General features: G+C 34.9%; 1 protein-coding gene and 1 long non-coding RNA gene across 2 annotated transcripts; one reads left to right on the forward strand and one right to left on the reverse strand.

The window, feature by feature from the left end:
• Positions 1-412: 412 nt before the first annotated feature.
• Positions 413-9,893, reverse strand: LOC125680056 (uncharacterized). The gene is made up of 6 exons (XM_056143973.1): positions 9,755-9,893; positions 7,131-7,568; positions 5,235-5,504; positions 2,105-2,191; positions 1,591-1,770; positions 413-1,197 (listed from the first exon to the last, which is right to left on the reverse strand). Exons 1-6 carry the CDS (start codon positions 9,891-9,893, stop codon positions 413-415), a joined length of 1,899 nt encoding a protein of 632 aa, XP_055999948.1.
• A 6,051-nt stretch (positions 9,894-15,944) lies between these two features.
• On the forward strand, positions 15,945-19,646 carry LOC130052191 (uncharacterized). Its single transcript, XR_008800572.1, has 3 exons — positions 15,945-16,379; positions 17,240-17,348; positions 17,500-19,646. It is a non-coding gene; the product is annotated as an uncharacterized LOC130052191 (long non-coding RNA).
• The last annotated feature ends 8,040 nt before the right edge of the window (positions 19,647-27,686 follow it).

Raw genomic sequence — 27,686 nt, forward strand, 5'->3', positions numbered from 1 at the left:
TTACTCAAAATCAATTCAAAGATAAAATGGGAAATTAAAAAAAAAATTCGGATATTTTTATGACACGTATCATGTATACAACACTGGGCATAATGACGTCATAATATTAAAAGTTTAGTTGAAATTTATTTCTATTTCACACCAGGAGATGTGTTTTCGCACCACCAAATCATCTAGGTATTAGAAGCTGAATACCGTTAAGAATAGGCCGACAAAACTTACTTTGTAAACAGAAGGCTCCGTACGTTTTGTCACCTCATTACTTCATACATGTACATTATAGAATATTTTATTTTAAGATTTGTATGACTATCTTATTTCCGAATACAATACAAAATAGATGACTGTAAAATCAGTCTGTACGAGCACTCTGTACTATTTGTCAGTTAGACACAGCCTAGTCACCTTTCTCTCATACTTGTTTCCTGATGAGCTTTCTTACAGTCGTGGTTCTTCGCATGATATGATTATCGTTATTGCCACCACCTGATTTTATATTAGATGAGAACGAGTTTGAAGACATGGCTGCGTTGTCAAATGAGGTTTCCATCAGCGATATCGGTGCTGGTTCAACGAAATTGGATGTAGCTTCGAAATTCGATAATTTTGGGTTGTCGAAGGCCACCCTGTTGTCAATAACTCGATCATCAAAAGACTGACCAATGCCAGTGGCAGAGTTGAATCGGGAAGCGATGCCCGAATCTCCAGCCATTGGACCAAAATCGAGACCGAGGCTGGGATCGATGTTGATATTGATACTGTCTATATGATCAAATCCATTGCCTCCTCCAAAATGACCATGGCCATGGGCAGCGAAATTGGAATTGACCATTCCTAGATCGTTTGAAATCAGAGAATTTTCTGCTGCTATGTTGATGCCGCGATTGTCAACAAAGCCAGCACGAGTGTCAACAAAGCCAGCACGAGCGTCAACAAAGCCAGCACGAGCGTCAACGTCGACTAACTGAGCAGGAGCAGGGCCAAAATCCACCACAGGCCCGGCGCCACCACCTACTTGTGCTGCATCAGCCCCTATTTTCATAGCACTTACACCACCAGCAGATCTGAACTCGTTGCTTATTACGTCAAGGTTGTTTGCTACAGCGCCCGAGTCTTTGAAGTCCATCACAACGTTTCCTTGGTCCCCGGGGACTGGAGAAACCAATCCAATATTAGGAACATCCCCTCGTGTAGGACCTGCACAATTTTCAACAAAAAATTACAACACTGTACCTCCAATTAAAAGATGAAGAATCGATGCTTTCACTGCCAGTAAGCGGGCTTTATGTACCGTATAGTCGTTTTTTTTGGCGGTATATTAGTTTGGTCTAATTTGGCGATTTCTAAAGATTCGCAGAAAAAAAGTCGCTAAATTTAAGTAAACCCGTTTACATATTCATTGTATAAATAAATAAAAGCAAGTTTACCAAAAATTTTATTCACCAAAATTAATAGTAAATCTTAGAGACCCAGATCCGCTAAACTTGTGTCCTGCCAAAAAAAAACCCACTATACGGCGTGTTCGTGAATTTGCTCAAAAAAGAAAGAATATTAGGTGTATGCTGGAGATACAACTACTGCGCTACTAACCCTCTGAAATTATAGGTCTCTGTCTTATGTCTACTGGACCCGCTGGAAAAACGGGCCGAGGAACTGGTTTCGGCGGAAGTACCTGGTCAACAGGATGGGAGGTCTGGATTGGAATAATTGGAAGTGGCTCAACATTGTCGATGACTAGAATATAGGGAAAATATAGCACAGTCAGAGATCAATGATTTTAAAAATACATAGTAGGTATATTTAAAAAGAAAGTAAAATATCATGGTTAAAAGATTACTAGTACATGTATATATCGTTTAAACTTTTTAAACTTCAAATCTTATGTACTTCAGTGTCACAATAGCACTGATTTTTTGTCTCACTATCATTCGTCAACATTTCTTTATTGTAGTCGCACTAGTGTCTTGACTAGCAAGGTATTTTATTTTATTCCATCCGAAAGATTGTTGGTTCTGAAATCTTGAACCAAACATGACTGGTAAATACCAGTCTCCAATGGAAAATCAGACAGATCAATGTATTATTGTTCAGTGAACAATTTTACCAGGAACCGGGGGTTCACGAGGAATCACTGCCTGTGTTGTTTCTACTTTCACCCGGGGCGGATCAAGACGTATTGGAGGCTGAAAGTCTAAAACATGGACAGAAACCCGTTACACAGATTCACACCTTTTCTAAAAAGGTAAAATTAAAGCGTATAATGTATAATTATCAATACATTAGATGAAAATTAATTGCAAATAAGGTGTTGTCGAATGTGTGATCTTACTATTATAAGAAAAAAATTCACAAAGAATGCTGTGATGTCATGGAATAAATTTCCATGATGAATTGTCTTTGGTTTTTAAACTCACAATACAAAAATCAATAATATAATTCATACATAGACTTATTTATACATTTTTTAAGTATAACTGCATATGATAGTTGTGTATCAAAGGTGCATGCGTACTAATAATGTTTTCTTTTTTTTTTTGCTTTCAAACTAACATGGTAATGAATTTTATGATGGCGATAAATAATACCTCATGCAAAGTAACCTATTTAATTTAACCCCAGATGACATTCTCTCACCAGAGGGCGCGTTCCACAAGCTTCACTTACATGTAGTGCTCGTAGCGCACAGAACTCTGGGTAGAGAATGCCCGCGATGAAGGGAATAGGTAAAATTTAAATTCATTCTTCACTAATTCAACTCTCGGACATTCTTCACTAGTTCAACTCTCGGACATTCTTCACTAATTCAACTCTCGGACATTCTTCACTAATTCAACTCTCGGACACTCTTCACTAATTCAACTCTCAGACATTCTTCACTAATTCAACTCTCGGACATTGTCGGTTGGCTTTATTTGTATCATTGCACGCGCGCAGTAAACAATGGCGTCGATAAGTTTTGAAATGATGCTCACCAACTGTAGACCTAGGGATAGGGATTCATCGTGTGTAAAACACTAAAGGGTAGTTACATGTAGATATGTAAAGACCCGATAAACATACTAATACGGAAAAGAATCATGTTTATATATGAAACAGATATCATTTTCCTACTTCTGATAAATTTGTATTGTATTTATGAAATTGTAAATTATAAAACGAATGAATGTTTTGTGGGTGTATGTTGTTTTTACGCCCCATTCTAGAATCGTTCACTAAAGAAGAGACGTCACCAGCTGTAGGTGAAACGCCTCAAATCTTCGGCCTATGTATTGCGCTCAGGATCATAGCAGCGACCTGAGGTGTTCTAATGCCGAGTGCTTGGCAATGGAAAAAGCAGTTCAATATCTGAATAGAATTGAAAAAAATTGTTATGATAATTGTACTATAGCATTAACTTCTTAAAAAAGAAAGCCGTGCAATGCCAAACACATTTTCCTCTCTCGACAGTTTTGGAATTTGAGTTCCTTGTTTCTACTTGTCTAAATACAAAATTTATTACATGTATGTTCAAATTTTTTTTTAACTTGTCCTCATTCGAAAAATTATATCGAGATAATTGGCAAACAAGAGGCCCATGGGTCATATCGCTCATCCGAGTCATCTTGGCCCATATTTAAATATTTCCCCTTTATATTCGCATGTAAAACTTTGATCCCTATTGTGGCCCCAACCTACCCCCAGAGGCCATAATTTTTACAAACTTGAATTTGCACTATGTCAGGAAGCATTTATTTAATGGAAACTTTTCTGGTCAAGTGGTTCTTGAGAAGATTTTTAAAGATTTTCTCCAAATATTTGTATGTTAAACTTTGATCCCATATTATGGCCTCATCCTACCCCCAGTGGGCATGGTTTTCACAAATTTGAATATGCAGTATGTCAGGAAGCTTTCATGTAAATTTCAGCTCTTCTGGTTTAGTGCTAATTTCAGCTGAGATTCGGCTTGGCTGAATATTTGGACTAACGCCTTCACCGAATCTCGGAATTACTATTAATTTTTCATAGCTTACCGTCTAGGTATGAAAATCCTAAAATGAGTCACTAAATTTTCCGTTCAAATGATAACTTCCATGGTACAATATTTTATCTCCTGAAATTGAAGAGTTCCTATTGTCTGTATTATCTAGTTACTGATACATTGTACATGTGTATATCCACTTACAGTCTTGTATATCGCTAATTTAAAAAAACAAAACTATTTGAACTTTTCAATTTCGGGAGATAAAATATTGCGCCATGAAAGTCATCATTTGAATGGAAAATCTAGTAATAATTTATTTTATGGGATTTACATACTTAGACGGTAAGTAATGCAGCATCAATAGTGATACAGATTTGGTTTATAGTCGAGTAACTTATTTGAAGCTAACAGCAGTGTCACCTAAGTGCACATTAATTGCGAGAACCGATCGAAGCTGAAAGTAAATTTCCAGACATGAATTATGAAGGACTGCTCCGAGATTCGGCGAAGGCGTCAGTCCAAATATTCAGCCAAGCCGAATCTCAGACGAGATTAGCCCAGTGGTTCTTTAGCAGAAGATTTCTAAATGACTCCATCCTATTTTTGTGATTTTATCCCCTTTGAAGGGGGCAGCATGGTGCTTCATTTGAACAAACATAATAGCCCTTCACTCAAGGATGCTTTTTTGCCTAAGTTTGATTGAAATTGGCTCAGTGGTTCTGGAGAAGAAGTCGAAAATGTGAAAAGTTTACAGATGGACAGACGGACAGATGACGGACAACAGGTGATCAGAAAAGCTCACTTGAGCTTTCTGCTCAGTTGAGCTAAAAGGGGAAGGGTTTGTTGGATATTTTGAATCATCTTATTTCAGAAAGGGTCTAAGTAAATATTCTTTATACATGGATCTTGTACATACTGATAAAAAGTGGATGTAATGCTAGTTTTAACCTTGCAATCATCGCCACAGAATATGCTTATTTTGAGTAGAAACCCTAATAGTTCATTTCCTTATTAAGTATGAACTAGTAGAAGACATTCCTAATCTGTTTTTTTTTTTATATTATTGGTTTGTTTCTAATTATCTGTATGATTTCTAGAAACGATGGGATGAGAATAGGATAAAATTGTATCAGAAAACAGAATCATGTTGATGATACTTGTAATTAGTACAAATATATATACCTTGCACATTAGGTGGTGAAATCGGTCGAAATTCCTGTACGGGCACTTGACGATCTATCCGAGGTACTATAAATAAAAAGATCCCAATTTCAATTACATATTTCAGAAAAGGTGCGTATTTTTGGCTTTTTGAAAAAATCTATAACGCGTTTACCTATATCAAACCTTCCCCCAACAGTTCTGGGCTCGAAATCAAAGACGTTGTTGTTCAGTCTGTTGTCTATGAAGTTCATCTGCTGTGAGATTTGTGGACCACGAGCCAAGGGAATATCGATATTTTCAAAGCGTCGAATAGTTGGGAATGGCATGGGTCGAAAACCCCTACTTCTGTCTACATTTACCACGAACGTTCCGCCGTACACTGAAATAAAAAAAAACCACAGACACTGAAATAAAAAACACAGACACTAAAATAAAAAACACAGACACTAAAATAAAAACCACAAACACTGAAATAAAAAAACCCACAGACACTAAAATAAAACCCACAGACACTAAAATAAAAAACACAGACACTGAAATAAAAAACACAGACACTAAAATAAAAACCACAGACACTGAAATAAAAAAAAACCCACAGACACTAAAATAAAAAACACAGACACTGAAATAAAAAACACAGACACTGAAATAAAAAACACAGACACTGAAATAAAAACCACAGACACTAAAATAAAAAACACAGACACTAAAATAAAAAAAACAACACAGACACTAAAATAAAAAACACAGACACTGAAATAAAAAACACAGACACTAAAATAAAAACCACAGACACTGAAATAAAAAAACCCACAGACACTAAAATAAAAACCACAGACACTGAAATAAAAAAACCCACAGACACTGAAATAAAAAACACAGACACTAAAATAAAAACCACAGACACTGAAATAAAAAAAACCCACAGACACTAAAATAAAAAACACAGACACTGAAATAAAAAAAACCCACAGACACTAAAATAAAAAACACAGACACTGAAATAAAAAAACACAGACACTGAAATAAAAAGCACAGACACTGGGATAAATAAAAAGCACAGACACTGGGATAAATAAAAAACACAGACAATGGGATAAATTTCCGCCGTATGCTGAAATAAAAAACACAGACAAAGGGATAAATAAAAAACACAGACAATGGGATAAATAAAAAAACACAGACAACGGGATAAATAAAAACACAGACAATGGGATAAATTTCCGCCGTATGCTGAAATGAAAAACACAGACAAAGGGATAAATAAAAAACACAGACAATGGGATAAATAAAAAAACACAGACAACGGGATAAATAAAAACACAGACAATGGGATAAATAAAAAACACAGACAAGGGATAAATAAAAAAAACACAGACAACGGGATAAATAAAAACACAGACAATGGGATAAATAAAAAACACAGACAAAGGGATAAATAAAAAACACAGACAATGGGATGAATTTCCGCCGTACGCTGAAATAAAAAAAAACCAACAACCCACAGACAATGGGATGAATTTCCGCCGTACGCTGAAATAAAAAAAACAACAACCCACAGATAATGGGATAAATTTCCACTGTACGTTGAAATAAAAAAACACAGACAATGGGATAAACTTCAGGTAGGAGGGAGGTGTCTGTATTCGCACAGACATTTATTACTCTGATGATACAGTCGACCTATTGAGAAAACGAACAAATTCAGGGAATTTATGTTCTCCGTTGGAATGACACCATACACTGCATTTAATCTACTTAACATAAGCGATCTGCATATAGGTTAGCATATTGACCATTTACATTTTTATGTATTTTTCTGAAGAGAGATATTAACCGCGGAATCCAAAGTACATATGGGTTAATATGACAGACCCAAATTATATCATTACTAAGTATCCCCCTTTAACAAATGAACAGATATGACTTGGGAATATCTTTACCAATTACTACACACACACAAACATGTCCAATAATTGCTAACTTCATACGCATATACATGTACCTGGGTTTCCGATTTGTTCGATCGGATTAGCGGTTTCCGGTTTTTCTATGATGGGTTTCACGGGTGCTGGTGCTGGTTCTGGCTCCTTATTGTTTTGTTGGACAACTTTCTGTGCAGCCGGAAATCCAGTATTAACAGCCATCGGCCGTATCACGGGTGTCAAAGGCCGTATCACGGAAGTCACAGGCCGTATCATGGGTGTGGCTACCGGAAATGCGGGAACGGGTGCCATGGGCATGGGCGCTACTGGGAACGGAACAGGAAGTGGCGCTCCCCCGAAAGGAACGAAGTTCATTCCTTTGTTAGGGAAAAACACTCTCGTGAAACCATTTGGAAACGTGACTGTCGTTTTGACGTGGATGGGTTTCAGTTTAGTGATAGTTGGTCCGGGCGGCGGGATGAAGGGTGGCTGTACAAATCCAACTGGGGCATACCCCGCTGTAGATACAAAATATACCATCAAACAACACACATACATATGTATATGTATTCAATGTACGAACTGGAAGCTTATCAATTTACATATAATTTCAAGGCACAAGATTTAGTACCTCAACATAGAGATGGAAAAAAGTTTAGTTAATTAGTAATGTTTTATTCATAGCGTGTACATCATCTAGTCGCTCAGATTTATCTATATCTGATGTCTAAAGAAATTTACACAGTAGCAACAGAATATCGTGTGCTGTGACTAAACACTAAAAGACGAAATGCAATCTAATATTTGAGAAAATTAAACCCCAAACAAATCCCGCATGATATTGTAATACCGGTATACGGTCAAATTAATTTCGGTTTCGTGTACGGCTTTTGAATTTCTTCTTTTTTTTTAAGTGTAACTTGTCAAATCATCAGATGTTCTGAAAGTTATTGCAAAAAAATATAATATCAGTTACATTAATCATGGTAATATTAGTAACCTTTTTTCTTCCTATTTCATGCGTTGATGAGAGCGATGGAGAGAGAGAGAGAGAGAGAGAGAGAGAGAGAGAGAGAGAGAGAGAGAGAGAGAGAGAGAGAGAGAGAGAAGATCCGGATTACAACAATTCAGTAATCTTGAGATAAACATCAAATTGCTGTGTAAACTGTCTAATAGAGAGTGAATAGAACAACAATTCATTCTTGCGAAAAGATATAAAAATCCAGTAAAAGACTCGAGTCTTTGATTTAAGGCTAAAACATCGCTTTTATTCTTGCATTCAAATTGACATGTCAAGCTCTCAGACAGAGAGAGAGAGAGAGAGAGAGAGAGAGAGAGAGAGAGAGAGAGAGAGAGATGTTTTACAGTGCATTCAGTTCAAAGTTTTGAACGGTTACATCTGTAAAACATCTAATGATTATTTAGTGAAAGCACTAATGCTTTATTGATTTTATTCGGACTATGTGATTCTTAATCAAAGCTTTTTATCATAATTCATCGATTACTATACTTCTAAGGACTTTATATGTAATATTGATTAAAATATAACTTATAATTTTCTTACCTCTGTTCAGGTATGCAAAACTAATAAGCACGAATGAAATAAGAAATAATTGAAACCATAGCCATGCTTATGATTTAGTCTACATTGTATGTATGAGGAGCTTTCCACTAGCTGGAATAAGGTTGTTCTTTTTGTATAAAGAAATAAGCCGATAGCATTTCCCCTTGCGCAATGCTGTTGAGAAATATTTAAAACACATTTGTGTAAAAATGTTCTTGACAACTACACGTACAATTATTATACACTAAAAAGCAGTATAAGATAAATTAATCAGCAGATCAAGATCTGAATTAAGGAACTGAAATCTTTATCATCTCAACTCTACTTATTCATTTATCGTACTATATTTCGAAAATTTCACACTCCCATAAAATAATTCAAAGTCTTATTGATACAGTTACCGCAAACAAGGTCACGGTATACATATGATAATGGACATTGACAATTCGTGCAATAAAACACGCGCTCGGTCGTCAGAGATCTCACGCCTCAGCGACTCCTACTTACAGTTTTATGTCCAATAATGTACGAAAATAATCACCATCATATTGCTTATTCGAAATAAAAAGAATTTCCAACTCATATCGTCATAGCGATAATGATTTATGGATGATGATAAACAGGCTGAAAGGAATAATAAATTCAGTCGTTATATGTCAAGGTTTTTAATGAAATCATGAAATTTATACGTAATGGCTAATGAATGAATAGATAAACAAAACAATAAATTCAGATAAAGTTTTAAAATTCTACAAGTATAGCAATGACATACAGTGCAAAACTATGAAAAAAGACAAATCGCGTTATCTAGAATGAAAACTATGCTCAAAGTATCCGAAACAATATTCACAAACTGAGTTATTGAGTGACCATTCCGACAAAAATTATGCAATAGTAATTAAAAATCGTTCATGCTGTCAATATAAATCTTTATGAATAATTTCCCCCCTGATTGTTTCGTACAGTATTCCATCGACAAGTGCATGCATCATAACCCATGAAATATTGAACACATTCAGAAGATCGATTAAAAAGATCAGTTCATATAGTTTTATACAAAACATCTCTCCAGTATTTAAAAGTCGCAAAAACTGGACTTATAATAAGATAATATTTATCAAAATCTTAAAGATAATTTACCGGATGTGAACCCCAGCAATAAAACCACCAGCGACACCACGTTCCTCATCTTGTGTGTCGAGTTCTCCTTCCTAGTGGTGCCGCTCACTAACAGCGTCACCACCGCCAAACCAATGAACGGACAATGCAGAGCATGCATGTCATCTACACTGATGTCAGGTTTATAGAGCCTCGGTCAGTCAATCATCCATTCACCTATTCATCCCTGTGCTATACTAATCACAAAATAAGGTCATTGCTCAATAATCTATTCTCATAAATAGGTTGTTGTAAATCTTTGTGATACTAGTAACTTAATTTTCAAATTCGAAGTCGAAGCAATTGCATTTTGATTTTTAAAGTGGCGTATCACAGGGGAACACTGTTACTCCCTCTTTATTGCTGCTTATTACTGTGTTTGAAATATTCATTTTCCGTAGGAGAGAAATCATTTTTTCTGATTTTTGTTTTCGAAGGATTGACATCACTAGGAACGTATTGCAACAAAACCAATATCTTTTTTTCCTACATGTGGTTGACCTAGAACACAGTGCACCAGTATTCACTTGAACAAGACATAAAAACTACTGTTAGATAAAGGGGGAAATATATTTACGGTTAGAAAAAACTTGTTTACCATAGTAAGAAAGTAAAATCGTTTAAATGGACTATTCATGTTACTGACTTTTCCACAGAAAAACTTAAAGTCGCTCAGATTTATCGTAAGGTCTTCAACATAGAGGGAATCAAAGCTGGTGGGCCTGTATTTCCATTGAATATTGTAATACATCATTGATATCTACAGGTAATGATAAAACATTCTTTAGTTGTATTGCCTTATTACAAGGTGAGGTTTTCCTCCAATGCTTTTCGTCTCATAATGACTCGGAAAATGGATTGGTAAAAAGAAGTATATGTACATGTAATAAAGACATCGAATTAAAGATTCAGAGTCTTTGAGGTAATGTACTTACCAGGAAATCGATGACATGTATGGCAAGCCCTTTTACTATTTATTCGTAAAATAAGATATCTCTTTAAATAAGAGAGATATCTTTATTGGTTAAAGAGATGTCTCTGTAAGTTAGAGAGATATCTTTTTACGCTAGGGAGATATCTCTTTAACCAAAAGAGATATCTCTTTAAACAAATGAGATATCTTTTTACGCTTGGGAGATATCTTTTTACGCTTGGGAGATATCTCTTTCTCTTTGAGAGATATATCTCAAAGCTAGAGAGATATCTCTCAGAGAGAAAGAGATATCTCTCTAGCGTAAAGAGATATCTCTCTATCGATGTAAAAAGAGATATCTCTTTAAGTTAGAGAGAACTCTAATATATTATGAAATAAATCTGTTAAGTCCTCTTACTATTGGTCGTAAACTTCACTGGCCCTAGTTAACATTGGTTTTGTTTCAATCTAACTTAAAGAGATATCTCTTTAAATTTTCAAAAAGAGATATCTCTTTAATCTAAAGAGATATCTCTTTAGATCCCCCCCCCCAAGTGATCATAATGACTTTTCCCTATTGCATTGTCATTGAAACTCTATTTTTTAACCAAACAAAATACTTCCAGTGTACAAATGGCGGGAAAGATTGAAGAGGTTGTTGGGGTAACATTGTCAAGTTGCCGAGAGGCGAAATCTGGTCTAGCTCGCATATTTCATCAATTTATTGTCTTTGTTTTTTGTTACCTGTACATGTTATGTATAAATTTCACATGCGGTAAAAGGCAAAATCTTCCCACAGGATTGCAGCCATCAGGGTGTTGCTAAAATGCGAAACGGAAAACGTAACGGAACGGAATTTAAGAATTAGTATGATTAAGGTAGATAAGATAACGGTAAGAAAGGGGGGGGGTGTCATTTTGATTAAAATCAACAATTTGGGAATTGTTTACAAGCGATAAAACAACTTTATCTTAAAATTTTGCATCATAAATTGATTAATCGAATTTAGTTAAACGTTAGTATAAGAATTTACAAGGCATTTTACAAGAATTTCGAAATTTCGGCAATGACAATGTTAGCGAGCAGTGACACCTATGGGTAGAGAATGAAAAGAACACACGTGGTTTATACTCCCCCCACCCCTCCCCGGGTGGCAAAACGTCATTAACGCACATGTACACGTATTTACACATAATACCGTGTATGTGTGTACTTACAACAAGGAGTGTGGTATGTATAAAACAATAATAATTCATGATCTTATTTAGTCAACAAGTTAAACATTGTTTCATTTATCATTTTTTAACTAACAGGAGACTTAGTAACCGCAGCACTCCAATCCTAAATAGGGAGGACTTCTGACAGTTAATTTTTAAACTAAATACTTGTATAGCTTAACATTTGGATTAGTAATGAGATGACTTTGAATTCCATTCAAGCATAACTTCTGTGTTAGCTTTTTAGCTATTTCAAATATTATGAAATAAATCTGTTAAGTCCTATTACTATTGGTCGTAAACTTTACCCTAGTTAACATTGGTTTTGTTTCAATCTTTCTTTCCCGCTGTATCTCTTCAGTTTCAACACTAATCCACAGGATATTGGTAAATGTACAAACTTTCACATTGACTCATCCCAAATGAGACAAAACTTTTTTCTTCACCGGACTCGTTCGCTTTAAGATTTGATGTGATACATGAATGTATATTGTACCAGGTGTAGAACTAAATTCAGATTCAAATTCAGTTATCTTAAACATATGTAGTTCGATTAAACGCACGTTCGATTTAAAAAGGCTATGTTTGGGGAAAATTGTTCAAAAACTTATTTTATTTTTTACAATGTTGTATTCGGGGGGAGGGGGTGTACCTTTTATTCATTGGATGGGCTCATAAAATCTTTTCTTACCAAACCAGCCAGAATAAAGGTGACAAAGCCGGAAAAAGATGGTGCCAACAGGCGCTTGCTTAACATTTTTATTAAAACTTACTATGCAAAATATTAAGCAAGCGCCTGTTGGTACATTCATCCACAAAACACACCGTGTAAAAATACATAATAATGCATTAGTATGAGGTATCAATATGAAATGATGGATTCTGAGGATGACTTCCTGTTCTCTCTGTAATTTCTGCATTTCTTGTTCAAAATAAGCCTTTTGATTTTGCAAAATGTTGACCTCCTTATAACATTTAATGCATAATATATTTTCCGTTTTCTGTTTCGTTCCGTCTTCCGTTTCATTTTCCGTTCCGTGTTTTAGCAACACCCCAGCCATCATGGTAAGATTTGCTTTGGCGGGCTTCCGTTTTAGGGAGAATTACTTAAGTATTCAAACTAATAAAATATTGGAAAGAGATATCTCTTTCTCTTTGAGAGATATCTCTTTTTTAACGATTAAAGAGATATCTCTTATACTTTGAGAGATATCTCTCTAAGAATTCTTAAAGAGATATCTCTTTAAGTGAAGGAGATATCTCTCAAAGTAAAAGAGATATCTCTCAGAGTAAAAGAGATATCTCTCTGAGTGAAAGAGATATATCTCTAAGTGAAAGAGATATCTCTTAAAGTATAAGAGATATCTCTCTAAGTGAAAGAGATATCTCTTTAAGCGTATGAGATATCTCTAAAGGTAAAAGATACACTGTATATCTCTCTAATTGAAAGAGATATCTCTTTAAGTGAAAGAGATATCTCTCTAAGTGAAAGAGATATCTCTTATTTAGAGAGATATCTCTTAAGATTAAGAGATACCTCTCATTTTAAAGAGATATCTCTTTAACATAAGAGATATCTCTTTAATTTAAAGAGATATCTCATTTTTCGAATAAATAGTAAAAGGGCTTGCCAAAGAGATGGCATTGTTTGCTGAAAGATCCGAAAATTTATATTGCAAAATTATTCGGAAGAATGGAGCTTTGATATAAATGTTATTGAAACCAAATTGCTGTATGTAGAAATAGGGGTAAAATTTTGTATTGCGGTGTATTGTTAAACTTTGAAGTTCTTGATCCAACACAACCCTTTTAGAGGGAGTAACCAACCTTGGATCTATACTGCATAAAGTATCTTACATACTAGTGTTGAATTGACTGTACCCTTACATACTAGTGTTGAATTGACTGTACCCTTGCGGTTCTTGAAAAGAAGATTTTTCTAGAATACTCCAATGTAAAACTTAGGGCATGAAAGGTAAAAATAGCGAACAGTGATCAATCTCATAACTCTTATACGCAATACAAAATAGAGAGTTGGTAAAACATCGACCCCTGAATATACCAGAAGTGGGATCAAGTGCCTAGGGGGAGTAAGCATCCCCTGTCGACCGATTACACTCGCCTTGAGTCCTGTACATGTATCTTGATCAGGTAAACGAAGTTATCCGTAGTCAAAATCAGTGTGCCAATAACGACCTAACAATCGGTATGAAACGCGTCAGACAGTATTTAACTCAATGATAGATTGTATTGGCAAACTAGACTGTTATAACATGTAATGCAGACATTGAATTAAAGATTCAGAGTCTTTGAGGTAATGTACTTACTAGGAAATGGATGACATGGCATTGTCTGCTGAATGAGCCGAAAATTTACATTGCAAAATTATTCGGAAGAATGGAGTTTTGATATAAATGTTATTGAAACCTAATTGCTCTGTTTAGAAATAGGGGTAAAATTGGTGCTAAAAGTTGGCATTGAGATATTGAATCTATAGAGGTTGTAAATCAGTTTTTGTATCTGTATTGCGATGTATTGTCAAACTTGGAAGTTCTGGATGCAACAAAACCCTTTTGTTTTGAAGGGAGTGACCAACCTTAGATCTATACTATATGAGGTATCTTACATGCTAGTGTTGAATTGACTGTACCCTTACGGTTCTTGAAAAGATTTTTTCTAGAATACTCCGATGTAAAACTTAGAGCATCCATTGTTACCCTGCCCTGGCTATGGGGACCAGAGTTACATGTAACAAACTCGAATCTTCATAAATACATATCTGTGGAAACTTTCTTGTAGTCTGATTTTCTGGTCTAGTGGTTCTGTTCTTGAAATATTACGATGTTAGGCATTTGTAATTATCCAATGTATTTATAAAATTCAATACATTATACTTCTATTTTTTTTTAATTACATGTATATGACCTTACTCTTTATTTTGTATTTCAAAAGTTACACTCGGTTTGTGTACTATTTGATTACAGAAATCGTGACACAAAAATGAAAACATTGAATCCCTTACCAAAATGTAAAGTTTGCTGCAAATTTGCCGCAAGTTTGCTGCAAGTTTGCGACAAACAAATCAGTGTGCCAGAGCTGTTTGCCAGAAGTGTGCAGCTAATGCCGCTAGCGGCATACAGTGTGCCACTAGCAGCACACAGTGTGCCACTAGTGGCACAGTGTGCCAGAAGTGCGCCACAACTTTTCCTAAATGAAACAGTGTGCCAGAAGTGCACCACAACTTTTTCTTTAGTATTCAGAATCAAAACTGTGTGCCAGAAGTGCACCACAATTTTTTCTTTGGTATTCAGAATCGTGTGCCGGAAGTTCACAACTTTTTCCTTAAAATTTTAGAACTGAAACAGCAAGGGCACCAAAGTTCACGACTTTTCTTGAATATTTAGAATAAAAGAGCCATTTCAATATATCCATCACAACATTTTCTATAATAGAACATATATGCAACATTTCTTGCGTACCCCTTCCATCTTCTTGTCTTATTAATGGGAATTAGCGGTCATTTTGTCACCAAATATTGAATTCAATGAAAGTTGCCCTATAATAGTTATTATATATTAAAGTAATAATTACACTTGTATTTAATTATTTCAAACACCTTTTAACCTCTAAATGAATATGTGATTTTGGTGATTGAATATTATTGTCTTGCAAGACAGTATAATTATTCTTTAGTTACCTTTGCATGCTGTCAGCAAAATGTAAATGCTGTTTTTGTTTTTATTTGAGAAATGATTTGATTTGGGTGCAGTGAATACATCTTCCGTATATATTTCTTTACATTAAAAGCGGTTATCTAACGTAGTTTTATTAGGGTCAATTCTCTTGTTTTTGTACATAATAAAAAATAAATGTTCTTATTAGTCATCAATATGTATTTCAATATCATCTCGAGATTTTGAAAAAAAGAAAATGGTTGTCATCACTTTCACAGCTAATGCCCCTTTAAAATAAGATGTAAGTGCACAGTTATGTGAATTTTAATCTAATTAGAAAAAAAAAAGTGAAGAAAAAATATCTATATCTAAATCAATGGAGAGAGAGAGGGAGAGAGAGATTTCTTTTCTTTTCTTTATTTACATGTATATCTGAACATTGATTACAATTCAGATACTGGATTTGTGAGTTGAAATTAATCAAATGAGAGTGGTAAAAATTCACCTTTATATCGTATAATTTATCCAGGTACGTTATTCTGGTGTGTGGAATGCTAATTGATACTAAGTTAGAATAATCTAAGCTGTATACCAAAGTAGGTCTTCATGGAGCTTTACGGTTCTATGCATCGCAAATAGAGATCGGGTTCAATGCGTCGGGTGTGGGATTCACTCAATATTATATGCTGAGCGCGAAAGTTGATATCAACAGACGCCATGATGTTATACCGGTAAACATCTTGAACATGAATCGAGAACAGGAGTTGATGCAGATATTCTGAGGAGAATCTTCCAATCATTGAGTAAGTGATTTACTGTGTATCTTATAGTTATAAACTCTGTAATATATTGTTCAAAACGAAACTAACCATCGCTCATTGTATGTTGTTGCGTCAAATCTTAAGTCAGTGTTTACGTTTATAAATTTACATTCTTCATTCAATTCTTTGAAATTATGTGGAATTTATTTATTTTTTTAAATTTCCTTTGTATGAAAATAGATTATACTCCTTCTAGTTGCATTATCGTAGCCATCGCGGATTTTTTCTTCTTATACATTTGGACAGGACCATATAGGCACTTTAAAAAAAATGGAGAGAGAGGGGAAAAGGCCGAAAAACAAACAAATAATTAGGCCTACTTCCGTAATAATTATGCTATTTTTTGTTTACTTTCTACTCGGGTTAATTATTTGCAAAATTGAATAGTTTATTCAGTAAATGGTGTTTTTTAATGAATGGTTGATTATTTTTTTTATTCAAATGCTTATGATTTGAACCCAGATGTCCAGTTAGAAAAGTTAAACTGCATTATGATCAGGGATGTGACCTCCAGAATCTCAATTTTGTCACTCCATCAATGCATATACGTTATTAAAATGGATTGAAGATCTTGTCTTGGCAATAAAGTTAATTTGTACGTAAAGTCTGGTCAGCATGATATTAACAGTTGTACATCAAATATTGCATTTATTAGCCCAATGGGCTATAAAGCAACATTGATTATTTCTCGGCTTTGAAAATCGGTGGCCCCAGGTGTCGGGCGACGGTAATTACATGTACACACCCCTGAATGATTCCTCCTATGTTAGACGCCTTGCAAACTTGTATATAGGACGGCCAATGGTATCTCGTAATTATTTACAATTTTATATCTTTTTCAGAATATATTTCATGATAGTCGTGAAGATACAGAAGTTGTGATGGTGTGTTGATAGGCTGTCTTCAACTTGCCATATCTGAGAGTTCCAACATGCAGGCCTGGATTAATGTGTATAAATCACTAATGAAGTTACTTAGTGTTATTTAGTTTTAAAAAAAGAATGACGTTTCAATTTATACACACTTGCCAAGTGAATCTGATGACACTGCTACATGTATTTGTGAGTAAAGGCACTCTGTCTTAACCGATAACTATTTACAGTTTATCACAACAAATGGATGGGACAGTAGAGTTGTTGCGGACAATATGTGATTGTGATGACCAAGTACTGAACAAGTGGAAGATTAGAAGAAGGTCCAGAATTCAATCATGTTTTTGATTCTAAGGCGCAGACAGCATGGAGATAGTCCTATTATTCTCCCATTCATCTATGATGGAGAAACTTGTGTAAATGTTTACAGTGTTCTCCCTAATAAAGGCCCACAAGTCTTTATTAATTTATCAGAATATAAAGTCCTTCACAGTACTCAGAAGTACTGACTTTAAAATTCATGTAGATTGTCTCCAGATTTTTCTGAGGAAAAGTGCATAGTTCACATGTGTGAATTTTGAATATATTTCATTCTTGTCTGCAAATGTTGCTGAAACCTGTTATTGATGCACAATGCACATAGTCATGTTATGCAAATGATAGACCTCCTTTTTAATTACATGTCCTTAAGATCATGTCAACTCCTTTGTCTTAATTGTATATATACAATTCTAGCATTTATAGCATCATTTGTATAGCACTTGCTAGTTTAATAAGGATTTTATTTTTTAAAAACTTTCATTTGACATGATTGATCTAAAACGGCCAAAATTCACAAATCTATTTAAATCACAACCTGACCTTAGGCCAGAAAAGTGCCACAGTGGGTTGATATTTTTCTCTTTGATCTTGAAAGAAATTCTTTATGCAGCAGTTTCCAAATAAAATGTACTCTCATGGCCAGGGTGGGACTTCACCGAGAACTTTTTAACATTGCACAATGCAATATTTGTGGATTAGAAGCTGTTGCAGTTTCTTTAAGTTTTCTCTCGCATCTTGTTATAATTATATTTTATATTTTTGGTCGGGTTGCACAATGTGCAAACAGTTTATAAAATGCTGAATGACTGGTGGGCAAGCGACAATAGCGTCCCTGTAATAGTACCTACTTTGTGTAATCAACTCCTTTCACACCTCTCACTTGATGTTCCTCAAACTTTGTACAGTTGTTAGGGATACATCGAAGATGTGCAAATACCTTTTTGAAAGTGATCAGACATTTTTTGAAAAATTTACATGTAGTTAAACTTCCTCATTTTTTAAGCATTTCTTTAATCGACAGTATCTATTTTGTGTAATCAACTCCTCGTATACCTCTAATTTGACATTCCTCAAACTGTGTACAGTTGTTATGAATACATTGAAGATGTGCATATGTGTTTTTGAAAGTGATCAGACATTTTAAAAAAAAAAATGTACATGTAGTTGAACTTAAGTCATTTTAAAGCATTTCTTGAATAGATGGTAACTATTTTGTGTAATCAAATCCTCATGCACCTCTAACTTGACATTCCTTAAAATTTGTACAGTTGTTATGAACACATTGAAGATGTGCATGTGTCATTTTGAAAATGATTAGACTTTTTTTTTTTTTTTTATTATGTGTAGTTGAACTTGTTATTTTTTTATGCATTTCTTGAATAGATGGTACCTATTTTGTGTGATCAACTCGTGCACATCTAAATTGATATTCCTCAAACTTTGTACAGTAGTTATGGACACATTGAAGATGTGCATGTGTCTTTTTGAAAGTGATCAGACTTTTTTCAAAAAAATTACATTTAGTTGAACTTTGTCATTTTTATAAAGCATTTCCTGAATAGTTGGTACCTATTTTTTGTAATCAACTCCTCTTACAGCATTTATTTGACATTCTTCAGACCTTGAACAGCTGTTATGGAAGCATTGTAAATGTGCATGTGTCTTTTCGGAAGTGATCAGGCATTCTTTGAAAAATTTACATGTGCATGGTGAAGTTGAACTTAGTCATTTTTGAAGCATGGTACTTTATGTAACCAACTCATCTTTTACTTAACATTTTCCAAACCCTGTACATTATAGATGTTATAAAAACATTGAAGATTTACATCTAACATTTTAAAAATGTTTCTCTCTTCTTTTTTTTGTTGTTGAAAAATTCTACCTTTAATTTGTCATTTTTCCAGTATGTTTCTACTGTTGTTCCTATGATAGATAACATATTTTACAAGAACCTGGTCATTTCTGTTTTTGAATCTCTCTTTTTTTTAATTAGTATTTTTGAATATGTTAATTACTTGATATGTCATTGTTCTTGAAATTATATTAATTGAATTATTATTGTGTTTTTGTTTTGTAATATGACAGTTTATATAGGATCCCTTAATTTCAAGCAGACAGTGCCAAAAGTGTGCCGCAAGTTTGCCGCAAACTGTGTGCCAGAAGTGTGCAGCAAGAGCGTACCGCAAGTTTGTCGCAAACTGTGTGCCAGAGGAAATATTTGCATACGAAAAGTATACTTGCGGCAAATATGCCGCACACTGTGTGCCAGAAGTGTGCAGCAAGTGTGTGCCGCAAGTTTGCTGCAAACTGTGTGCCAGAGGAAAAATTTGCATACGAAAAGTATACTTGCGGCAAATATGCCGCATACTGTGCCAGAAGTGTGCAGCAAGTGTGTGCTGCAACTGTGCCACAAACTGTGTGCCAGAGGAAAAATTTGCATACGAAAAGTATACTTGCGGCAAATGCGCTGCAAATTTGCAGCAACTGTGTGCCAGAGGGCTTATATTTTGGTAAGGGATGATATTTTTATAGAAACGCTGTGTCAAAAGTCTGATATATGTTTTTATTTTCTCCCTCATTCCTCTCCTCCGAAAATGAAATGTAATGCTTAAGTAATTTGAAATATAAAGAAAAAAAGACAATAGGATTGATGTCTTTGTTACAAGTTAGAAACGCCGCACTTGTTTTATTCAACAAAATAGTATACTGATTACAAAAAAGGTATTCCGTAAACGAGGGCGTGGGTGGGTATGGAAAACCAAAGACACAGGTAATACGAACTTCGCATTAACCGAACAAAACGCGTACGCGTGTTCGACTATGCATGTATACTGGGCGCGAAAGCTTTCCTATGTGAAAAAGCCAATAACTGAATGAAATGAAATAATACGAAAACTAATAAAAAGAAAAAAACATTGCTTTTGTGTTTACAAACAATAAATGAATGGTATTCGAATGTGTTTACCTGTGACCACAACGGCTACGACGTCCGTGTGCATGCACGCAGACAAATCGGTGTGAACAGAATTAAGATGTCTATGAAACGATGTACAAACTTTTCAGCTGCTGAAATATTAGTATTGTTGGACGAGGTGGAGAAAAGAAAAGACATTTGTTTTCAAACCGAAACTACAGTTCCAATGCTATGAAATAACTTCTAGACTCAACGCTGTAAATTCAACATATTATGTCCGGTCAGGGGAAGAAATGAAGAAAAAGTGGACCTACCTAAGCAGCGAAAGTAGGAAAGAATTGTCTGTGGGATATTCTAAACAAATAATGAATTTATCACAAAAACCACATGTCGCGGTATACGAGGCTTATCAATGATGTCCATCTCTGTCCATGAAACCACGTTCCCTCCGAATAAGCTACTTATCTCTTAGCAAAGCATAGTTCAATATATACTTAAGACAAGTATCTGGATGTCTTAAGATTTCTAACAATCTTAAGATTATCTTAAGATATGATAGTTTTGTGAAACAGCTATGATGGATCTTATGACAAATTTTGGTTTTAAGATAGATCTTAGACGTAAGACGGTTTTGTGAAATTGGCCCCTGATTCACCATTGGTCCTATCTTACCTCCAGAGACAATGATTCAAACAGACTTGAATTTGCACTACCTGAGAATGATTGCATAGTAATCATGGTCCTATTGTTCTGGGAAACTTTCTCACTTACCGGCTTTTGAGCGCGATGCTCTTATCCACTCGGTAATACCATTATAGAGTTTTGTCATATAAAATATCTGTTGTTTAATTTCTACAAAGTTCTCATCGTACTTATACTGCTCAGTGGATAGGGCTTCTGGATTCCATATGAAAGGTCTTGGGTTCCACTCTCGTCTGCGCGTTTAGGTTTTAATATGATCACTCTTTACATTTTATTAAAACGGTGACGGGGGTTAAGGGGAACGCGTTCACTAAAAAAATCCACCCTTAACTCAACAGAACATTACTAGGTAGTCTGAAACTCTCCATTCCTGAAAAATAATGGAGCGCTATTACATCAGAATGACGTCACAGGTGAAAATTAATATATGAATCGTTTAGTTGGAGTTTTTATAAAGATGGTGCTATCTCAGTTATACATCGCATGTTTCCAAAGTACCAGTATATACAAAGTTATATGCATTGTGTCTTTTTTATGCTTATAGTAATTAATTAGAATAGCTAGTTCGCCGAAATATTGCGATAATCAGCTGCATCACGGAAGATACACGGCAAGTTTTATGATTAAACATTTGATGTAAAGTATAATTCAATGTACAGTTTTTCTGTCATTTTTATTATTTTTAAAGCAAAAAAAACAAAAAACAAAAAATGTATTCAATCTTCATTTTTACCAAAACAACAAAAAGGATTATTCAAAATGTCGCGTTTGTGTAAATCATAACTGAGTAAACAGTTTTACCTTAGTATAGTGTGAACAAGATGTGTTTGTGAAACACTGATGCCCCCGTATGGCACCAGAGTAATGTGCCCTGTAATTCTAGGACCAAAAAGGTCTTGGCACAAGGAATACATATGTTTGTGTAATATGAAAGCCCTGTATCACAAACCATTAAAAAGCTATGACGTACTGTCAAAAGTAGGTCAAACTCTAAGGTCATCGGGTCAAAACTTTGATTCCAAAGGAAAGGTCTTGTCAAAAGGAATACATATGTGAAATATGAAAGCCTTATCTTCAACTATTCAAGAGGTTAACTCCAATTACGGGAGCATACTATTGGTCTCATGTTTACCAAATGAAAAGTACGATGGCGGATTGGAGACATTAGAAGTCGTGTATTTGCGAAATGGATCCCCTTGTTTCTACAGTACCTCATACAAAAGACTGAACTAGCTAGAGATTGGTTTTATAAAAAAAACCAAAATAATGTCTCCCCAGCTCCCCAAATTGAAAGTGCTCCAAATGAAACCTCCTCCCCTTAGTGTACTGTATGGTATGGAGGAGAAAGCATGAGCAGGAACATAGGCATTATGAACTCCCAAAAGCCACATAGGAGAAGTGTTCACAAACTATTTTACCCCCTCCACCCTTCAGATCCACTATAACTTTAAGGATAACAATGGGATCATCCTGTCCCTACAATATGCACATCTGCAAATGGCGTTGAAATATTGTACAAAGTTTTAAGTCTATCTGATAAGTCATATAGGAGGAGAAGCGTTCACAAGCTATTTCAACATCCTCCACCCCTATCAGATTCACTATAACTTTTAGGAAAATAATTGGATCCTCCTGTCCGTACAATATGCACATCTACAAATAGCAATGAAGCTTTGTAGAAAGTTTCAAGTCTATTCGATAAGCCATATAGGAGAAGTGTTCACAACATTTTGTGACGGACAGACGGACGGACAGAGAGAAAGTACATAAACATGCTCCCCCCCCCCCCCCCCCTGGATGAGGGAACACAAATAATTCTAGGCTATATATTGGAACAATAAACTGATCTTTGTTTCGGGTATTGTACTTATAACTTATATATATTTTCATGATTTGGGGGAGCTATATCACATAAATATCCAAGTACGCTACCCATGTTAATTTTGAACATCTTAGTTATTTTTGCAATTTTAATTAATTTAATTTAAATTTTGCAATTTGAAGTTTATCAGTCAGTTTGGAAATGTACTGATTCCTTAGACACGCAATATGAAGACCAGAAACAACTCCAGCTATATATAGCTGTATCTCTGCAAGTTTTTCAGCGTCCTTCATAGAGCAGCCAGTCCAAACAGTTGATGCATATTCAAGTGTAGATCTAATACTTAGTAGATGAAGCGTACAATTTTGAAAGATTTGCTCTACCCATGATAAAAGTTTTGTCAACAGGCCATTTTTGTAAGCACTGCTTACAATGCTATACAATGTTGTAAATAATTCCATTCAATTTCTGGTATCCATATTTTTCTATAGTCATTGTAGATACAATTAACATTTCAAACATTAACACATAGGTTTAAAAAAAAAAGGGAATCACTGAAAAATACAAATAGGGTACAAACACCTAATTTACTGTAATATTCTAAAGATTTTCGTGTTTCTCACTTTCTGAAAAACATAGAAATTAACATCTAAAGCTTTACCTTCCACACTTCGCACTAATTTTGTTTTTAAAATAACGAACTTAGGTACGAAAAAAAAAAATGATTCGAAACCCTTTGCAACTGAGTAGCACCTCCAAAGGTGTACTGGATTCCTGAGTTACAAAGGTGTTCTTTACACCGATTTAAAAACCAACAGGTGCAGTGTACCACCTCAAGCAAATATTTTCTCCAAGTTCTCTAGGTGAAAACTTCTTAAGCTATGGGAAATATACAAAGTAGGCAACACACGGATATTTCTAAAAAATATTATTTTTGTTTACACTTTATTGTCTTGTTCTGATATAACCTTTAAAATACACACGGCAATTTATTTAAGCATTCCATGATAATTCGATGAGCTTTATCATTATTTGAATATTCATTTTGTTACAGCAATAGAAATTTGAATTTTAAGATATCATTATTGTCGTTACAAATTTCTGTACTCGTCAGTCAACACGAGTGAACAGATGAGGTTTTATTTTTGCAAGCATCACACTGTATATTAGCAATATCCATGCTGAACTATCAAAATACAAACACATCACTGCTCGATGTACGAGGGAAGGTGTGTGTGTGTGTGTGGGGGGGGGGGGAGTACATCTTATCCTTTGGATTCTTCTTGCACACAACAAAAACAAACGTTATTACATGTACCTAATTTGTACGAGTAACATTCCTTAAATAGTTCAACTCGGAGCAAAGCGTGTCGTACTTGCGATCTCTTTAATTCCAGTTGGAAAATAAAGAGAGGTGGGATAATATAAGGTTTGTTATTTAATAAGTTATTTCAATCAAAATTCAGTAACAAAAATCTGAGCTGCGGAATACCAGAAGTTTATGTTCTCAAACGGGTATTTTATCTGTGAGGATCCGGGTTAGAATAGGTCCTCATTACCCCCCCCCCCCCCCCTTGTCGTAAGAGGCGACTAAATCACAGGGCCAGTTGTTGCTGCAGAACTGTATCATAATGAATATTTTGGTGTAAATGAAATTATATATTTTTGAATAGAAATGATATAGTGTGATTATCTTTGCATTTTTAAATTGATAAAGAAAAATAGTAGAGCGATAAGCATTAGTGAGTAAACACGGCAAGCCGAAATTAAGAACATGTCCGGGTTCCTCGATAGATTATGAACAGAGGTTAGAAATAATCTGTGTACGTGGTCAGTGTGTAAAAATGCATGATATCATAGGGGTCAGTTCAGAAATAAATAGCTTCTCACATAGAGCCAGGGAGATGAGAATGCTGAATTCCCTTATTAGGATAGGCGTTATTTAAGAATAATAATGGGTGGTATAAAAGAGCGTGCAATGCGAAAAGTAGTCAGAATTCCTTCGCTAAATTTTGACGAAGTCTTGCTGTTTTTAGTTAAGAAGAAGTTGCGTGCATTTCGATTTTGTAGTTTTTAAGATTAACTTGTTGAATCTGCTAAAAACAATGGATTGTTTTATTGATTATTTATTTGTTAATGTTTAAGCTTTACTTTAATATTTGTGAATATAAAATTGTATTTATTAAATGTGTGTGTTAAAATAAAGAATTCCTTCGCTAAATTCTGACGAAGTCGTGCTGTTTTAGGTGCTGAGGACGTTATACAGTTAACGGGTTAGACTTTCCGCATTGGAATTGAGATTGTTTCAGTAGTTATCGCTAAATAATTCCAATGTTATTTATTACAATTGTTTTGATTGGACAAAAATAAAGCTGAACAAGAGTTTATACATCAATAAATCCGAAAACGCGATGTATTCATACACGCCTGAAAACAAATAACATAGTGCGGGGAAAATATTCAAATTTTTGCAATTGTTAATAAAGTGAATGAATTGGAATTATAAGAATCAAACATTCTTTTTGAAGAATTTATCGATGTGTAAACTCCGGACATTTTACTAACAAACTTAACATAAAAGTGCTTCGCACTTTTATTCAGTTTGTGAGTAAAATGTCCGGAGTTTACACATCATGAATTAGTTGATAATTCATATGGGGAGACTGAACTTGTATTAATTCCATTGAGCTAAGACCCTGCAACTATAAGGGATACCCTGAATACGGGAAAATCATAACTATCATAAAAAAAGAGAAAGAATCGTTGTGATAAAGGTAGCTCTCTTGAGAAAGTGATGGCGTAGCCATGTTAGGTAGCCAGTCAATTCAAATCCTGTTTAGTTACTAATGGTATCTTTTCATAATATTCGTTACAAGTTATATATTCGTTCTCCATTTATCATAAATACTAATAATTTAAAATATAGCTTATCTAAAGGTAAAATAAGCTCTTGGGACCGTATGGAAAGCCAAAGGGTTCAATATTCTATCTTTGTAATTATGTATTTGTTGCTCCTAAATGCGCCATCGGTTCAATGTAAATAGAAAAATGTTGAACTTAATCGTTATCTTGACATTTGTAGTGCATAACGGTATATTCGTCATTTGAATTGCGTAAGATGTAAATGGAATATATATTTGTGTAGATGTGTGACAAGTGAATGCATTATTTATTTAATGTAAATTTGAAATTGGATCTTCGTCATCCGTAGTTGAGCATTTGTACATTGTAGTTTGTTAAGCCTATGCGAGTTGTGGTAAATGTGTTTTGGTAATCCGTCCGATGTTAGTTCGACATTCGCATTTGCTCAATTCAACATTTGTAAATTGTTCTACCATTATGACGACAGAGGGCGCGCGCTACATCGTATCTTTTGGGAAACAGACTATAGAATCATATAGGAGGACCAGTTAACACTCGGGACTACTTGGTTGTCTAGCACACTGAACATTAACCGGTTGGCGCTAAAAGTCGTTGAAAATGTGCTGCTGAAGTAGTTTGATCAGAGACTTGATATAGAACATTGTTGTAAGTATCATTGTAGATGACTGGACTGATTTTTTTCCATGAGTTTACTTTAAACAGTGTATGCCATTTAGTAACCATATACCACCAGGGACGTTATATTTATTTGTGCGAGACCAAAAACTCTTGTACATATTTGCTTTGATTGGGATTGATTTTCGTTTTCGCGTCCCTTCCCCACGATTTTTGCATTGCTGTCACTGAAATACGTAATTCACAATATTAAATAGTTAATATGTACATTGGGTAAGAATTCTAAAACACGCAAAAAACTATTCTGGTTTCATAGGCGTCGGAAAGTGGGGTGGGGGGGGGGGGGGTGGGGGGGGGGGGGTGGGCTAAACAAACAAAAAAGTTTCTATGTCGTTTGGGAGGGGGGGTATTATGTCTATCTTTACAAAAAAAAAAGGGGGGGGCTAAGCCCCTCCAAAGTCCCCCCCCCCCCGGTTCCGACGCCTATGGGTTTTATATTTGTAAACAAAGTGAATCAGTTATCATTTACCAGTTGTTTTCATTAAATGACAGCCAACCTTGCATGTAACATGTTTAAAGTTTTTATGTAATAGACCAGTCGGGCTATTTTTCCATAATTTTTACTAGGCCAGGCCATAAAACCAGTAGCCTGAGCCATGGCCTAGATTTGAATTTTACATTATGTCCACAGGCACTTGTTTCGTATCTGATCACCTCTTCTTTTTCTCTCCACAAGATAGCTAACTCAATTTCAGACACCCCAATTTCAAAACTCCTATTTTTGTTAAAAATGTACCATTAATCAACATTACCTGGGGTATTTGGATATAGTGTAAGGAGAAAAAAATAAATAAATTATAAAAAAAAAAAAAAAGGAGAAGAAATTCTACTTATGATAAACAGAAGGAATGAAACTCATAGTAAAAATATGGTATGAATTTGCATATCAAAATATCTTCCTTGCACAAAATAGGATAATTTACCTCGGACTTCAAAAGGCCGGGAAAATAATAGCTCCGAGGGAATGTCACATAAATTGGTCCTCCAATATGATTTTATAGTCTGTTTCCCAAAAGATTCGATGTAGCGCGCGCCCTCTGTCGTCATGATGGTAAAACAACGAACAAATGTTGAAATGCAGTAAACGAATGAGCAAATTC

The sequence above is a fragment of the Ostrea edulis genome, chromosome 1, assembly GCF_947568905.1.
Source record: "Ostrea edulis chromosome 1, xbOstEdul1.1, whole genome shotgun sequence".
NCBI classification, from domain to species: Eukaryota; Metazoa; Mollusca; class Bivalvia; order Ostreida; family Ostreidae; genus Ostrea; species Ostrea edulis.

Bases quoted from the DNA above. Each gene is read 5' to 3' on its own strand.
- LOC125680056 (XM_056143973.1), bottom strand. From the start codon at position 9,893: ATGCATGCTCTGCATTGTCCGTTCATTGGTTTGGCGGTGGTGACGCTG. The intron at 2,192-5,234 runs GAAATTGGGATC...TCCATGTTTTAG, and splicing joins CTTTTCTGAAATATGTAATT to ACTTTCAGCCTCCAATACGT. The intron at 1,198-1,590 runs GTTAGTAGCGCA...AAAATTGTGCAG, and splicing joins GAGACCTATAATTTCAGAGG to GTCCTACACGAGGGGATGTT.